General features: G+C 42.1%; 1 protein-coding gene across 3 annotated transcripts in view; it reads left to right on the plus strand.

Moving 5' to 3' along the window:
- Positions 1–3,070: 3,070 nt before the first annotated feature.
- The window catches only part of ROCK1 (Rho associated coiled-coil containing protein kinase 1), an 82,731-nt gene continuing 69,005 nt past the window's right edge, over positions 3,071–16,796 (plus strand). For all 3 annotated transcript variants that reach the window (XR_014616613.1, XM_084218124.1, XM_084218125.1), the window contains exon 1: positions 3,071–4,172. Coding sequence is in view for 2 of the 3 variants with exons in the window: in XM_084218124.1 (XP_084074250.1) it covers positions 4,080–4,172 (93 nt within the window). In the remaining variant the exon portion in view is untranslated. The remainder of the gene's footprint in view (positions 4,173–16,796) is intronic.

Below are 16,796 nucleotides of genomic sequence, written 5' to 3' on the forward strand. Positions count from 1 at the left end.
TCCCTTTTAAAGTTTTGAAGCACTGCTCAGAGTTTCCTAGACAGCTGCATGAGTACTCCCACACAAATTCTATTCTATTTGAGACAGACAGTTGAGCACTTTTAGTCCACCACAGTTGTGAGAAAAGCCCAGTCTGACAGACATGTTTGAAACGCACAGAGTTTGCATGCAGATGAACACAAACACAGAAGCTTTGCTCATCACAAACACTGGTAGAAGTTCTCAGGTGTACTGCTCCAGAGACAAGATCCTTCACTGACAAAAAAATCATGTGAGGCTGGGCCTGTCTGATGCCCAGCTCTCATCTCTGTGAATTCTCCAAGTTGCCAAACAATGGGATGGTGCTTCTCTTCCCTTTCTGTGTTGAATCTGGGCCACTGTAAAAAAAACCCAAAAACCCAAAAACCAAAACCAAAACAAACAAACAACAACAACAAAAAAAAGCAGCAAGGAGCAAGCCAGAGCAAGACCCATGTAGCAGGGAGATCTGGAGAGAATGCAAGGTGTTTTGTGTTTCCAAGAGTACCTGTAAGTTTTCCCACAGACATTGGATAAAACACATAAGTGGCACCTGTTGATCATAGTGGTGATCCTGCCCGCTAAGCTGCAGATTCAGGCTTCCTCTTCCATACGCTATTACAGGCTCATGAATTTTGCATTGTGTTCAGCTAGGTGCCTCAAATCACCCTGCTGAGGCCTGGCATCATCCCCAATGCCTAAATCAGGTGCCCAACAGCACCACGAATTAGGCTCTGTATCTCTAGTGATGATTTTCATCTTGCTTTAGATGAAGACTGCAAGAAGCATTTTCTGTGTATTTAAGAAATTACTTACTGCATCACATATGAAATGATCCCAAGCCTACACCCTGTAGCTTGTGGAAATGTTCTCTTTGGACTGTGGTTGCTGAAATGGAACATGCATTTCCAAGAGCAACCAAACCCTCTGAATCAAAGAGCTGTGGTAGTAGCCGGCACAAAACAAGAGAGCAGGATATGTTGCTGTAGCCTGTATTTTTGCTTTAACTGTACATATTTCTCAGCAGAAAACAAAAACAAAGATGCAGGCAGCTGTGGATAAGAAAAAGCAAAATGTAGAATGCCATTTCTTATTTTTACTGAATAAAGGAAGACAGCAAGTACTGACATCCAATACTGAATAACTCAAATGCTCTAACACTTGGCTATGAATTTGTTTCCTAGCCTTGACATGGAAAATAACTTATAGTGCTAATGATTCATGTTTGCTGCTGGCAACTGTTCAGTGACCAGAGATCAATGACATGAGAATCTCTATGCAATTTATAGTGATCTTTGTAAAAATGCCATTGACATTTATGGAACTGCAGTGGAAGTCGAAGAACTGAAACAGTACAGTGGCCTCTGTTCAGTAATATTTGAAATCATTACTTTGCTTGAGTCTCAAGCTGGCCTACAGGAAGGTTAGGTTGAACATTAGGAGGAATTTCTTCATATAAAGGGTTGCTCAACATTGGAATGGACTGCCCAGGGAGATGGTGGAATCACTCTTCCTGAAGGTGTTCTGGAAAAGACTGGATGTAGCACTTAGTGGCATGTTTTAATTCACATGGTGGCGTTCGGTCAGAGGTTGGCCTGGATGCTCTCAGAGGTCTTTTCCAACCTAAGGGATTCTGTAATTGTTTCTTTATTTGAAGAAAAGGTCCCTGCTGCAGTCTGAGGGTAAGGTTTGAATTGGAAAGACGAACACAGGCTGCACAGGTTATATGTTTGGTGCTGGTAACTCTTTCTGTTTGATGTGCTGCCTTGCACATGGCTGTTGTCTGGACATGAACCAGAATGCTTTGAACTTCTGGCACCATGGAAGCTGGCCTCTCCTTCCCTGGACACACAGGATGGCAGAGTGGCTGCCACTGAAACTGATCCCTGGAGGGCAACTTCTCCAGTCCCCCATATCAGGCAGGACAGAACCGCAGAATCGCAGAATGGGTCAAAGCTGGAAAAGTACTACAGTGGGTAATCTGGTCCAATCTCCCTGCTCAAGCAGGATCATCCCAGAACACATGGCAAAGGGTTGTGCCCATAAGGTTCTGGAGTATCTGCCGTGAGGGATCACCTAAGGACCACCGACAGCCGGCTGCCCAGGGCCTGGCTTTTGAAGATCCGCAAGGATGGAGCCAACAGCAGCTCTAGGGGTGACCCTCGCCTCCACTTGTTCCCCCGTGCCCGTGCCCTTGCGCGTGCCGTGCCAAGGCGCCGGGAGCCACCAGCGCTGAGGCGCCTCCGGGGAGCCGGGGCGGAAACACGGCGGCATCATCCCCCCATGGCAGGGGGAGCCCGCGAGAAGGGCCGCTTTTCCCGGCGGGACGCAGCCCCGGGTTCCGCTCAATTCCCGCCGGAACCGCCGGGCGGGGGCGGGCACACAAAGTCAGCGGCTCCCGGAAGGGGGATCGCGGGCTGTCCCACCCGCCCGGCCCGCAGCGGGCCGAGGCCGAGCCGAACGCGCTGCCTCACGCCCGCTCCCGCTTTTCCTTCCCCTGGGGAACGAGGCTGGTGAAGGGTCTGGAGCGCTTGTCCCATGAGGAGCGGCTGAGGGGATGTTTAGCCTGGAGAAAAGGAGGCTCAGACCTTACCGCTCTCTACAACCACCTCCAACTAAAGGAGGGCGTAGCCAGCTGGGGGTCGCCCTCTTCTCCCAGGCAACAAGCAACAGCATCAGAGAACACAGCCTCAAGCTGCGCCAGGGGAGATTTAGATTGGACATTAGGAAGAGTTTATTCACAGAAAGGGTGATTAGACACTGGAATAGACTGCCCAGGGAGGTGGTGGAGTCACCATTCCTGGAGGTGTTTAAGGAAAGATTGGGCGTGGCACTCAGTGCCCTGGTCTAGTTGACGCGGTGGTGTTCGCTCACAGGTCGGTTTGGATGGTCTCAGAGGTGTTTTCCAACCTAACTGATTCGGCGACTGTGATTCCTTCCCAAGCGCGCGCGCGCACCTCCTGCCGCCCGTCCCGTCCCGTCCCGCCGGCACCGGAGCCGTTCCCCGCGCGCATGCGCCCCGTCCCCGACTGTTCAAACAGGAAGGCGGACATGTTGGCGGCTCTGGCAGGTTCTCTTGCGGCCGCCGGACCTCACGCTCTCCCCTCCCCTTAAGCCGCCTCCTTCTCTCCTCCCCTCTCACGCCGCAATCTCGGGTCGGTCCTGAGGCGGTCCGGGCTGCCGTCCCGTCCGTGAGGCGGAGGAGCGGAGAGGGAGGGGCTGAACCGGCGTTGGCAGCGGCGGGAGGCAGCGAGAGGAGGAGAGAGGAAGAAAGATGCTGCCGCGGCCGTTCCGCCGGTGAGGTTACTCGTCCGCCGCCCGTGGGGGCACTCCCCCGGTGCCTTCCTCGCTTCCTCGCCCCGTGCCCGACCCCTCGACGGACGGACCAACCCCACGGCGCTGAGACACGCCGTCGAGAGGATTCCCCTAAATTTTATTTTTCCATCCATTTTGCCTTGGTGGTGTGGCTGCAGGCTTTTGTCCTTTTTTTTTTTTCCTTTCCTTTTTTTTTTTCTTTCTTTTTTTTTTTTTTGCCTTTTTTTTGTTTCCCCTCTTCTGTTGTTCACCGGAAAGAAAGCCGCGCTCCGGAACCTGGCACCGGCCCGCCGGCGCTGCAGCAGCAGGGCGAGGAGGAGGGACCGCTACGCTGGAGCCCAGGACGGCTGCCCCGGCTGGGAAAATGGGAATGCTGAGGCGGTGGGGCCCGAGCAGAGGAGGGAGGGAGAGGAAACCTGCTGCTGCGGAGCTGTGAGCATCCCGGAAAGCTGCGTGCGTGCCTGGAGGAGCGGGGGGAGAAGCAGCCTCGTCCCCCGCCTGCTGTGGGCTCCCCTTGGATTCTCTGCCCCCTTGGCGGGGACTTGCCCCAGAGACTTTTGCGATTGAAGGGATCTCGCAGGAGGCGCTTCCTTCAGCCTGGTGGAGGCTATAGTTTCTCTTTTGTGCTCGCCTGTTCCTGTTTTTTTTTTTGTTTTGTTTTGGTTTTTTTTTTTACTTTATCGTTATTTTTTTTTTTTAACCTTAACTTTGCTCTGGAATAAGGGAAACTTTTTAACTCCGGAAACATGTCGACGGGAGAAAGTTTTGAGTCTCGCTTTGAGAAAATCGACGTGACTTTGAAGGACCCCAAATCCGAAGTGAACGTGGACTGTTTGCTGGTGAGTACGGAGCGCCGATGGGCCCCCGGTCACGTCTCCCCGAATTCCTTACCCTGTGGGACCGAATCTCGCACTCCTGGCTGAGTCACCGCCCTGTTCAGCTCCGTGCTGGTGTTTTGTTTACCCAGCGTTGGGCTGAGGGTGCGTGAACGTGCCCGTGTGCCGGGAGAGCGGCTCATGCCAAGGAGGCGCCTGCCCAGCCCTGCCTGACACTTGTCATCTCTCGCTCCCAGCGCACCTCTGTGCCTCGCCGGCTGTCACAGGGGCGGTGGAGCCTTTCCACAAAGGCGGAATTCGTGAGTGCCACTCCTGTGTGAGCATAGGACGTCAAAAAACTGTGACACCAGTTCTCTCTCCAACAACTCCTATAAAGATTGAGGTCCTCTTATGCTGTGCTTAAGCACTGAAGCGCTGACAGTTGCGTACAACACGATTAATAAGCCCTTACAGGTGGGGGCAGGTGTTTAAATGCGTTTTAAACTGATGGTTGTGCTAGGCCTGCTCGCTTGCTGTGTCCCTAATTGATCGTACCTAATAGCTGGATCTCACCAATGCTGTCAGTGTTAAAACCGCATCACAGGAAAGCAAGCCATAACACTTCCTGAATAAAACCAGCCAACGTCATTTGGTTGATTGACAGAATTGGATGCTCTTTTAGGCCTCATTTAGTTCACTTAGTACTGCAGTAAACTGTATGCCAAATACAACCAATTTGTTTGGGATGCATCTGGGTCCTTAGATATGCCTAGAGATGTCCTTAAATAGTACCGAAGTGTAATTTGTGCTTTCACGCTGAAGTAGAGGGCTTATTTTCTTTGGAGCAAGTGATGGAAGTTCTTTAGTGTATTTTTTTCCCTGGCTTTCTGTTGTCAGAGAGAGGAACAAATAAATTGGATTTGTTCCTCGTATGAACTCTGACATTTGGGGTTGGAAGGGAAGGGAGGTGTGGGGGTGGAGATAGCTCTTAATAGTCATGCTTCATTTTCTGCTGCATGGTTCTTGGCAGAAAGCTTGCTTGAGCATAAGGCGGTGAATAGATAAAAGAATAATGCAAGAATCTGTGCAAGTTCAAAATATTGTTTACTCTCTTTAACTTATTACAGGTTTGTGAGCTTCTGAAGTGTTGGCAGATCAAACCTACATCCCTAGATTCAAGCAGAGCCTTGTGGATGCTGCTGTCATAATAGAAAATAGCACTGCATCCTCTAGTTAACTTGCTTCTCTTGATCTGCTTTACCTATCTGTCATCTTAGAGCCACAGCTAATGAGGAGACCTCTGGTTCTTAGGATATAGTGTGTCAATTTTGGTACCTCGAGACTAATCAGACGTTTTTACAGCCTGGTTCTATTGATAGGTGTCAAGAGTATGAAGTCAGCTGAGAGTTCAGAGTTTACATTAACCATAGCTCAGTTTGCTAGTCTGTGCTGAAGTGCTGGCTGTTCTTTGGGAACCTTGGCAGGTATCAGACATGCAGTTGGTAGTATCTTTAACCGTATTCCTTAATCTTATAATCAGTTTAAGGATTTGCCCCATTTCAGTTATCTTAATTGTGATTAGGAGCTAAGCTGTAGTCAGTTTGGGAATGAACTTGCTAGGATGCTTCCTGTCATGCTTGTTGAAAGTTTTAGAACATGTGTTTATATTACAGATTTTAAGGTCCTTCGAAGTGACAATTTTTAGGCAATTTCTTTTAAACTATTATCAATTAAAAAAGAAAATGCTGCTTCTGAGGAAATCACTTGGTAAGCTAACTTTGTATATGTTTGGTCAATATATCAGTCTTAACTGCTGGCTGGACATATACTCTGCTTCACTTGTTCTTGGGGTCTTTTCTATAGAATAATTGAAGTACCCTAACATTTTCTAAACGGCTTAAATATTTTACACCAGTTCTTAATGTGATGATTCACACTACAAGCATCATTCTTGGCCCAAAGTACTACTTATATATCAAATCCATTAAAATCTGTATGGATATGCTTTTAAGGAAGAAATGCTTAGGTGTAGGTGTGATTGATCTGCATTTGAATAACTTCTGAAATGAACTCCCCATTCTCTTCCATGCAAGTCTCAGTTAAAGAGGGAAATATGACAGACTTTAGATGTGACACACTTAACAAGAAAGTTAAATCATATTTTTCTGGTTCGACTACATACAAAAATTCTTTCTAGTAAAACTTTAAAAATCTAAAATATTTTTTACCTTTGATTAAGGTTGTGCATTATATACATAAGGATGTTCCTTATAACTGCTTTTGACTTTTCCTAAGCAAAGGTGGTAGGTAACTGCATATCTGAGTGGAAATACAGGAGTAGCAGATACACAGACACTTCAGCATCTGATATTCTGTATGTGTAGGTTTAAAATGCTAGGGTTCATTTAGGTTCAGGCAACTTTTTTTTTTGGCTGTATGATGAAAAGTCCCAGCAATGCTCTTGGCTTCTCTTAGGATGGTTTTATCCTCTAACTTGGCTTCATTTTTCTTCTCTTATTTTTCTTCCCTATCAGTTCCCCTTTGTAGACTAACAGGCAAGACATGGAATAACCTTTAAATCAGGTTTCTAGCCATGTTGGGTTTTGTGACTGTCGTAAGCTATTCTGTATGCTAGAAAGATTCTAAATTTATATGTGAAGTAGTATGAGAACTCTAAGAAAAGAAGATGGGGGTGGGGCCTGATACAAAGAAGATGTGTTACCGTTTCAGGAAGGTGTGGGAGAAGAGTGCTGACAACAGAGGAGAGCAGGCGGAAAAGGCACACTGAGGGCCTTGTAACTTCAATTTACATGCTGCAGGAAGGGAATTCATAAAGCTGAAGTGCAGGAGAAAGATGTGTTTATTTTTCCTGTTTTCTCTTATGCAACTGTAATAAAAAACAGAGTAAGAAAATGAATTTAGGTTGCAGCTGTCTGTAACAAAATTTGTTTCTTTAGGGCTTCTATGCACTTGATTTGGTACTAGGCAGGGGAATCATAGATAAGCTGTCTTTTTTTTTTTTTTTTTGATGAGGCATGGGGGGCTCAAGCCTGATTTAAGTGTAGACAATGTGTCACAGCATCATGTAGTGCATTTTCTCAAAATATTTGGTACTAGGAGTCCTGTGGTTCCCAAAAGATAGAATAACACTGAAGGCTGTGTTAGAGAGGTGGTCCCATGGTGGGGTATGCAGTGGTCAGGTCCTGGTAATTTCCATAGGGGTGCTGAGTAGGCTCAAAGGCAGTGTAAGTGACTAACTATTAACTTGAGCTCAGTGAGTTTAAACACTGAAAAGCAGTATTCATTGAGCATCATTCTATAACAATTTTTGGAATGAACCCGTGTTTTAGTAAGTTCTTGGGGTTTATGGGCTTCCAGATTTTGGAGAGTGGGAGTTAAGGGGTGTAATAAGTGTGTAGATTGACCTGGAATTGCATAGGTTTTCGATTCTAAAATAATTAGTAACTTTTCACGAAAATGTATTTTGGTTCTCTCTCTGTTCTGGTAGGTGCTTACGAAGAGTGTCTTCATGGTTTATACAGGCACTTGAATTATTATGTATATCTTATTTATATATATATAACAACATAATATTATAATTATTCAGGTACTTAGTTACTTCCATAGTTGATTTTAGAAACTTCACACTTTTGGTGGTCTTAATCTTCAAAGTTGTCAAATATTTCATTTGTTGAGCAGTTTGTCTTCAAAATAACTGACAGCAGTAAACATTGCAAATCAAAGCATATCACAAACTTGTTTTATCTGCTCTCAAGAGGTTTCCATTTTTGTTGCATCAGAAATGTATAGCTACAGAGCTTGATTTGCCTGTTTTTCCTAGGCCTGTTTCATCAGCTAGATTAATTCATGTTCATCTGTCTTGCAGAGGAAAAGGCAAGATGATCGCTGAGGCAAGGTGTATCTGTTATTAGACGTGTTTCCCTTCTGTTAAATGTGTTAGAAAGCACTTTTGAAGACTTTGTGATTAGGGATTTGGATAATAAAATTTTAAAAAGCAGTAAATAAAAAGTAAATAACTGAAAGCACCTTTACTTTGGAGGTATCTATCCAAATAGCTGTTGAAATCATGTTGACTGAAACCACATTAGCTCTGCTCTTAAAGTCTGAGTGATTAAATCCTAGAATAATTTGGTACCTCAGAAGCTTCCTTGACTGCTAATGAAGCTTCTTGTGTATATGTGTGTGTGGGTGTATATATATTTATATATATATTCAAGAAGCAGAACTTCATGAACATTTGCAGATTGTCAGCTTCAGGATTCTTTGTCTGAAGCTGGTCCAAAGAAAGGGAAAGTGTTGTGACTGGCACAATCTCCTTGGACATCTTTCTACCATTCTTTCGATCCCAGTGGAATGTGTGCAGTTGTATTGGGGCAGTCAGCAGCATCACTACAGACTGGTTTGAGAGCAGCCATGTGGAGAAGGATTTGGGGGTTTTATCCGAATTTCTGGCCCATCTGTTAGAAAATGACCTTTTTGACAGGGGCTGTTAGTGTCAGGGCAAGGGCTTTAAATTGAATTGAATTCAGATTTAGACTGGACATGAGGAAGTTTTTTACTGGGAAGGTCGTGAGGTGCTGGAACAGTTTCCCTGGAGAAGTTGTGGCTACACCAACCATGGAAGTATTCAAGGCTGGACTGGATGGGGCTTTGAGCAGCCTGATCTAGGGGAAGATGTCCTTGCCCATGGCAGGGGTTTGGTACTAGATGATCCTTAAAGGTCCCTTCTAACCCAAACCATTCTGTGATTTGATAGTTAGATTCAAAGTAAGACTTCTGACTGACCTAGAAATACAATTCCATGTCTTCAAGTTACCATATCTGAACTTTATATGCAAAAATTATTAATGTTAATTATTAATGTTAATAATTAATGTTAATGTTAATTAACATTATTAATACTGATATTTAATGTTAATGTTATCTACTCATCACTGCAGATTATGAAATATAAAGATTCATGTTAATGATAAAATATATCTTGATATGTTAGTCAAAGGTAAAATGCATCTCTAAGTTGGCTTTGAGAATATAGTAATTTGATGGTTTCTTATTTCAGGTTGCATCTCGTAAGAATTTTTTAGTATTACGTTAGCCTTTAGAAATTTAACAGTAGCGATGTGGAACTGTCAAAATGTTAGCATTTGTTTTGTGGTGTATGGTAGGTTTTACAGAGGAATTAATAGTTAACTTAGCCAATTCTTCTATTTATAAAACTAGAAGCTCTGTAGGAATGTAATTATTTATTTTTCCTATAAAAAGTTTTAATGAGGAATGATAATAGAAAGTTGATGTTGACACATTTCAACGAGGAATAAAACACCCAACTAAGCTATAAATGCTTTTACAAAGTAAAAGTATTTGTAAACAACGTCCTTTTCCCTGGCAACTACAGAGTGGTTTTTTTTGTTGCTCGAGGGAAGGAAGAGGGAAACACCTGGAATTTGTTTGCGGGACAAATTGAAAATCAACCTGTTGGTCTGTAAATCTTTGACTTTGAGGACAGTGATAATTTCAGGAGCCACTCATTGAGAACTTAATAAATACTGAGAAGCCTTGTGAACAGATGATGTTGGTAGCCTCACAGTTGTTGTTAGCCAAATTCCCTAGGTCATACTTTAGTACTATATAAAAATAAAAAGCTTTTTAAGGTCTCTTACCAAAGAACACTGAGATGTTTGTCTTGATCCAGGATGTTTATCTTGAATTTAAGAGGTCCCAAACCATGTATTTAAAGTCTTTTTTTGGTGGATGTTGCTTGATTTTATTTATCAAAACTCCTTTGTCATTAAGAAACTGTAGTTCCAAATAGAAATACTGAAAAACTGAACTTATTTCTCTGAGAAAAAAATTGGGAGGGTGGTTAAAAACTTTTCTGTCTTTGCCTTAATTTGTCCAGTCATTTCATCAGCAATAAAGCCAGAGGGATGATGAGACAATACTGGTAAAACTGCAGGCACTATGCAGGCAACACCCAGTTATAGCTCAGTGAAAGCAAATGCAAATAACACCATCTTTTAGCTTCCTTAGCAATCTGCTGAAATTAACACTGGAATTAATGCCAAGGCACACAGCGTGGACAGCAAACAGGAGGAGCAGGGAGCCAAGTGCAGCAGAAAAACTGTGACACTGGAACATTGGCATTGGAACAGGCTCCCCAGGGCAGTGATGGAGTCCCTATCCCTGAAGGGGTGTGTAGATGTGGCACATGGGGACGCGGTTTAGTGACTGTTCTTGGCAGTGCTGGGGAAATGATTGGACTCAGTGATCTTATAGTCTTTTCCAGCCTAAATGATTCTGAGAACAGTGACTGAACAAATGCTGAAACAGGATCTTTGAGAAGAAGAAAAGTGGTTTGGAGCTTCTGTTGTCCCCGTTGTTTTGCTGTGCCGAGATGATGGGATTACCTGTGCTGAAGTCTCCAGTCAGCAGGGTAGAGATGCCTCTGTAGTGTGCTCATCTTCAGGAGGGTGTAAGGTGCTGTGGTGCATCTTCAGTTACAGCTGTCTGGAGGCTGTCTAGACAGGAGCTGCTTTGCTGGGTTGGCTGCCCATGTTGCTACGGGAGAACCGGCACAGGATCAGCACCAGCTTTTGACTGGAGTAGGGGTCAAAGTCTATTCGGATACTCAAAATCTTGTAAAGGATTGGCTTTCGTTAGCTGAAAGGTTGCCACTCCCTGTCAATATTTATACAATAAAAACTGTCATGGGGACAGTATGTAAGATCTCTTTATTAGTAGGTCCTATTTGAAATCCAACTGCAGATTTCTTTTTTTTAGCTTCTCTTACGTTTCTTATATGCATTCATTTTGCTCTTCTTTCATAGAACTCAGAAATATGTGAAGGTTTGCTTGTTTTTTGTCAGGCCTGTGATCTGAGATGATGCAAAGACCTAATGCTTGGAAACCTCTGTAGGAAACCCTGCACACACTAAGGCTTTATTTTGGACTCTAGATTGGAACTACCTAAGAGTGTTTCTAGCTTGAGTGTGTCTGGGCTGCGGAGCTTATAATTGAACTGGAAACACAAGTGGAACACGTCCTTGTTTTTTCTTGCAGATCTTCGTGAGTCATAATATTCACTTTAAAAAAATCCTCAAATTCTAATAGTTATGTAAATATTGACTAATTGTGTCTTTATGTTTTTTCTCTAACGTCGTAGAAAGCAGCATAGTACTTGGTGCTGCACTATATTCAGATGTATTAAATGCTAAGGTATGACTATATCACGGAAAACTTGATGTGAGATATCTACATAGAAAATGCATTAATAGAAGATGGCTGTTTTCCTGTGTAGTCAGTGACTTAACTGCTATGAAAATACTGTTTCTGTGGAGGCTGAGCTTAATTTTTAGCAAATAAATAATGGCCAAAAAAACTCCTGACTACACAAAACTAAGTATGTCATCTGGAATGTGCTTTTTAAAGAAGAGGAAGCCAGAAGCTTGTCTTGACATCTGGAAGTTTCAGCTAGGAAATTTTTTCCTGTTTTGTGGTTGGAGATGGTACATTTTTCAGCAGATGGTTAGTAAAACTTGTATTATAGCCATCATGGTTATTTCCAGTGGGAAAGTGTGAAGGAACAATGATTTTGAGCATTCATCTCCAACTGGCTGCTGTTTGATCATTTTGTTTCTTTTGTCTAAATCATTTACTTCGGATGGTGATTTGGAAGTCTGCCTTCTTAATTTTTATTGTGGGAAAGTAGTATGTTGTTGAGTACAAATGATGTTGTTTTCACAGAATGATTGAGGCTGGAAGAAACCTCTGGGGGTCCCTCATCCCCTGCTCTGATAGTGGCCTAGACGAGGTTGCCCAGGAAGGCTTTTGACAACTCTACAACTTCTCTGGGCAACCTGTAGTTTTCCACTTCTCAAAATACTTTCCCTGTTGAAGCTTCACGCAGCAGAAAACAAAATTCACCAAAACTAAATAGAAAAGTCATCAGTACTCATTTGGCATTTATTTGCAGAGTTCTGGCCTTGTTGTTCAGTAAATCTATTTCTAGCCCAGTTAATTTTTTAATAGGTATCTGAGACAGAAGACCAGAAGAACTTTGTGTGGAGACATTTGTAGATTTGAATATTTTAAGCATAAAGATTTGTATCTGAGGGGTCAGTTGCTGTGAATTCATAAGCTCATATTTAATTTGTGATTTTGGCTGAAACAGATGTAGGATTTTTCTATTGGAGCTGAAAAGACAGTGATTGCCTTGTTGTGATCTCCAGTTTGCACTCCACTAGTGCCACTTCAGTTTTTCGTGATTATGTAGCCTTGTGTTTTTAGTATCTGTGTACACAGATAATTTTCCTCTTGACAGGCAATGAGAGATGCTGGGTAGGAGTTCCTTATTGTCCTGGAAGTGTGAAAGACTTTTTGAAAGTGATGTGACAGGAACCTGTCCCAGAGACTGGAGAAGAGAGAATGCTTGTGGAGTTTTTGGGCAGATTCTTCAGAGGAGAGACTTCAGCTTCAAATTTTGACTTCAGGGAAGCTAAAGTGTAAGGCGTCAGTACAACAAGCACCATCTTCCTTGAGTATGAGATCTGGGAGCTCATTTGGCTACAAGCGTGCAAGTGACTCTGTCAAGTAGTTAAGAGGGGAGGAAACCTCTCCAGCCAGGAGCTAACCAAGTAGGAGTGGATGGGGAAGATTCTTCAGGGAGGCGTGAGGTGAGGGTAGGACAGGAGGAGTGAGTGTGCACTGGTTATACTTGGCTTGTGCTTTTTGCAGATGCTAAGTTGTACGAATAATACTGAGCAGGACATGAAGCTCTGCTTGAAAATAGAGAAAATACCCATGCCTCACAGCTTTGTCTTGATACTCTGTACTGCTGTCAGTGTTAGAGGTGGAATCATAGAATTCTCTTCTTTGTTATGAGATCTGATTATTCAAATGTGTTTTTATACTAATCTCTTCTTAGGAAGTAGCTTTAATTGTAGGCATGTGAAGAATCCTGTCGGTATTGAGCTGAGAGAATTTATTCTCCCCTTTCAAAGAGGGAAGGTGGTTCTGCCACTTCACTGATGGTTTGTTTATTTTTCTAATACATCTTCTGTGGGTAGCTGTCCTCCTCCTTCAACTTAAATTACTACTAAGTTAATTGACAATTAAACAAACAATTGCCAGCATAACAATGCTACAATTTTTGGTGGTCTTGGGATCAGTCAAACCTGCTGTTACATGCTATATATCCTCTTTTGTGGAAATTCAAGGCCGAAAGTAGTGCCAGCCAAGTGGTAGACTCACTAGGAATTGTAGTTTTTGCTTTGCTAGTACCGGCAACAATTACCATGGCTTTTGAAAGAGGGGCTGTTGTTGCCAACATTTGTGTAGCAAAGATGGTGACATAAATAAAAAAATTGCCCATGATGACCTGTAAGTGAAAGCTGAACTATTGATGTGATTGTGTATTTTATTGGGTTGCTTTTTGTTTGAGCAGTAGGTTTGTTGGTTGGTTGTTTTGGGTTTTTTTTACCAATACACTGAATTTTAGATTGGATGTGTCATTAATGAGCTAGGCTTTCTCTGTAGCCGATAAATCAGTAGGTTTCCTGGATGAGCTTTTGTCTTCTGCCTTTTACTAAAATGCCCATGGCTATTTTTAGCCTTTCTCATACTCCACTAACTGTTCTGGGCATATGGGTTTTGGAAGTAGCATGACCTTAAAGTGTTTGGAGATAGTTTTGACTTGCAAAATCAGATGGTCAGAGAAATCATCAGAACTAGTCACAATGTGGTTCTGAGTCAAGCTATGAAGACTCTTGATAAGAAAACCATATTTAAGAGAATTCTGGGTTGTTTGTCGAAAGAAAAAAGTTGGAACACAAAGAAGATCTTGTATCATGTAACTTGCAAGCTCAGAGCTGTTGATTCTGCATGGCAGATTGGATTGGGGTAAGGAAAGGACTAAAAGTCTCTCTTGCTCTTGTTCTTGGTGAGTGTAAGGTCAGAGGAATTTTGAAGTGTTTTCCTTTTGTTTCTTTTCTGTCCTCAAATGCCTTCTGGCTTTAATTAGAAAGCTTTTGTCCTTCTGAATGCAATGTATACATAACACTATTATCATTAGTAGTTTGGACTTGGGTTTGAGCAGATACCATAGAGAGGTGAAATTTGGGTGTTAAATGCTGGTGCTGCAGGAGCTGCTTTTGGTCTGGGACTGCAGTGACTGTAGGCAGCTCCTCTGTGACTTTCTGCCTTCTGTACAGTTGATTTTTGGTTGGTGTCAGAGAATAGTTGGGATGGCTGCATTGTTCTTTTCTTTGGTCGTCTCTTCTTTGAGCTCCTGGCAAAGAATGGAGTCAGATTAGCTTTGCTTCATATAAATAATAGTTTCTATCATGGTTCTTTGCAAATTCATGGGAAAGAAGGGTCTGAGAACCATGAGTTCTAGAGGAGAGAAAAAGGGATTTTTTTTTTCTTTTTATATACCCTGTTTCATTGCAATTTGACAAACTCATAGATATGGCCAGGAATAAAAGAAAATGTTCATCAAAAACATTTATTTGCAGGTTGGGAAGTTTCTTTCAAAGTTTCTGATGCCCTGTAAGTAGAAGGTTAATTTTTCAGTGTAAGATTCAACCAGAATAGGCAGCTGAAGGTTTTCATTCAAATCTGGCTATCTTGTGGGAGGTTGACTAACTCTACCAATGCAGGACATCTTTTGCTTTCTTTCTTGTATGTTTCAACATCAAAAAACTTACCTTACAGTGGTGCTGCATTACTCATATTTTGTGGGAGTAAATAGCAGTGTTCAGCAAAGATGCATTGTTGAAACAAGTTGAAATCCTAAGCTTTCTTCTGAATGATAATTCCACTTATAAGCCCTTACATGTAATTTATGAACAAGTCTTTTGAGCTGATGGGTTAGCAAAAGTGGGAAAAAAAAGAAATAGGGTCATGAGTTTTTGAAGAATGACTTTAAAAAGTAATATGATGTTTTTACAAAATAAGTTCTTTTTTTTCAGAGCAGTTGGAATCCACGTAACCTCTTTTATAACAGTGGAAAAATACACAATCTTTAACAAGCAACTTGCAACTTAGAGCTAAAGCTTATGCTTAAGATTAGATAATTCTCTGTAGATCTTGCTTCCCTTGAATTTCATCATGATAAACAAATGTCTTTCAGGTATAATGAAGTGTAGCTCACAGAAATGAGTTGGTTTATTTGTTAAGCTTCCTTTCTATATCCAGAAGAAGGTGGAAGCAGTGTTAGCCATAAGAGCACCTGATGAAGTTGGGCAAGATAACCATGTCCTCATCGCTGCAAAATACAAGAATCACCTAATTTTTAAATCCAGAAAGGTGGTGTCTGTTGTAGTGATTTTATGTTCTTGAGACTTCATATTATTTCTGTTTCACTTCTGCAGTAGAAATAGAACCAATAATCATGTTCTGTCATGAAAAGGAGAAGCAACGAGGGGGGCAGTCAATAAAAATGATTTTGTCAGTAATGCCAGTCTTGTCAATTTATAGTCTCAAGTTAATTCTTAAACTTGTGCAATGGGTATTTGCCTACAGTAAATTACTTAATTAATGACAGTTATATAAAATAACTTTATCCTTTTGACGTTGAGGTTGTGAAAAGTCAATTATACAATTTAAATTCTTCCTGTTGTTTGAGTACTAGTCAAATATCTCTTGAAAAGATAGGAGGTGAAATGAAAATTGGTGTGCCATGTTATCCTCTTGCCTTAGTAAATAAAATATCAACAAATAGAAGCATCAGTGCAGTATCCATGATACTGTGATGCATCTTTCTTTGCTATTCAATATTTTAAGCTGCAGAACACAACAGATTAGATTTACGGTGTGGCAGGGGTAGGGTACAAGAACAAAAAAATGCCCTTTGTGGAGAAGGAAGTCTTGTCAGTGTGAAAGATAATTACACAAATACGAGGTTTGGAAAACAGGCAGAGAAATTAGTAAGATGATAATTAAACATGATTTTAGTGTTGGAATTGTTTGTTTGGCCTAATGTGCCTTAATTTAAGGGTTTCCTGATTTCTTCAGTCTTTTTCTAAAGAGACTGTTTTGTATTTCTGTTTCCTGCATCTAAAATAAGGAAGTATTTCCCCCAGCCCCCACAATTTGTGGGTTTGATGGCGTGGAGAAAAGTTAGTTTTTGTACTCCTTTTAAGGGGTAGGGAAATTTCACTGGTAGTGTACCATTAAGTGTTAGAAAAACAGACATCAAGCTACAAGGACACGTGTCAAACATGAATGGCCAACAAAAACCTCCACAGCAAGATTTAAAGTGAAAAGGCGGGTGTGAGTCTGTTCAACATTGCATCTTCACTGGTATGTTGCAAACTGCTTTTTTAATATAATCCGTTGCTTTCAAATTTTTAAATTATTTTTGTAGAATCACAGAAATACAGAGTTGGACCCACAAGGATCATCCTGACCTTGCACATTTTACAAACTGAAGGATCACATCACATGCTTTAGAGTGTTGTCAGAATGCTTCTTGAACTCTGTCAGGGTTTGTGGCCAGTTCCCTGGGGAGCCTGTTCCAGTGCCTAACCACCCTCTGAGTGAAGAACTTCTTCCTAATATCTAACTTAAACTTCCCCTGACACAGCTTCATGCCATTCTCTTGCGTTCTGTCGCTGATGACCAGAGAGA

This window comes from Fringilla coelebs (assembly GCF_963513975.1).
Source record: "Fringilla coelebs genome assembly, chromosome: 1".
In the NCBI taxonomy this organism is placed as follows: Eukaryota; Metazoa; Chordata; class Aves; order Passeriformes; family Fringillidae; genus Fringilla; species Fringilla coelebs.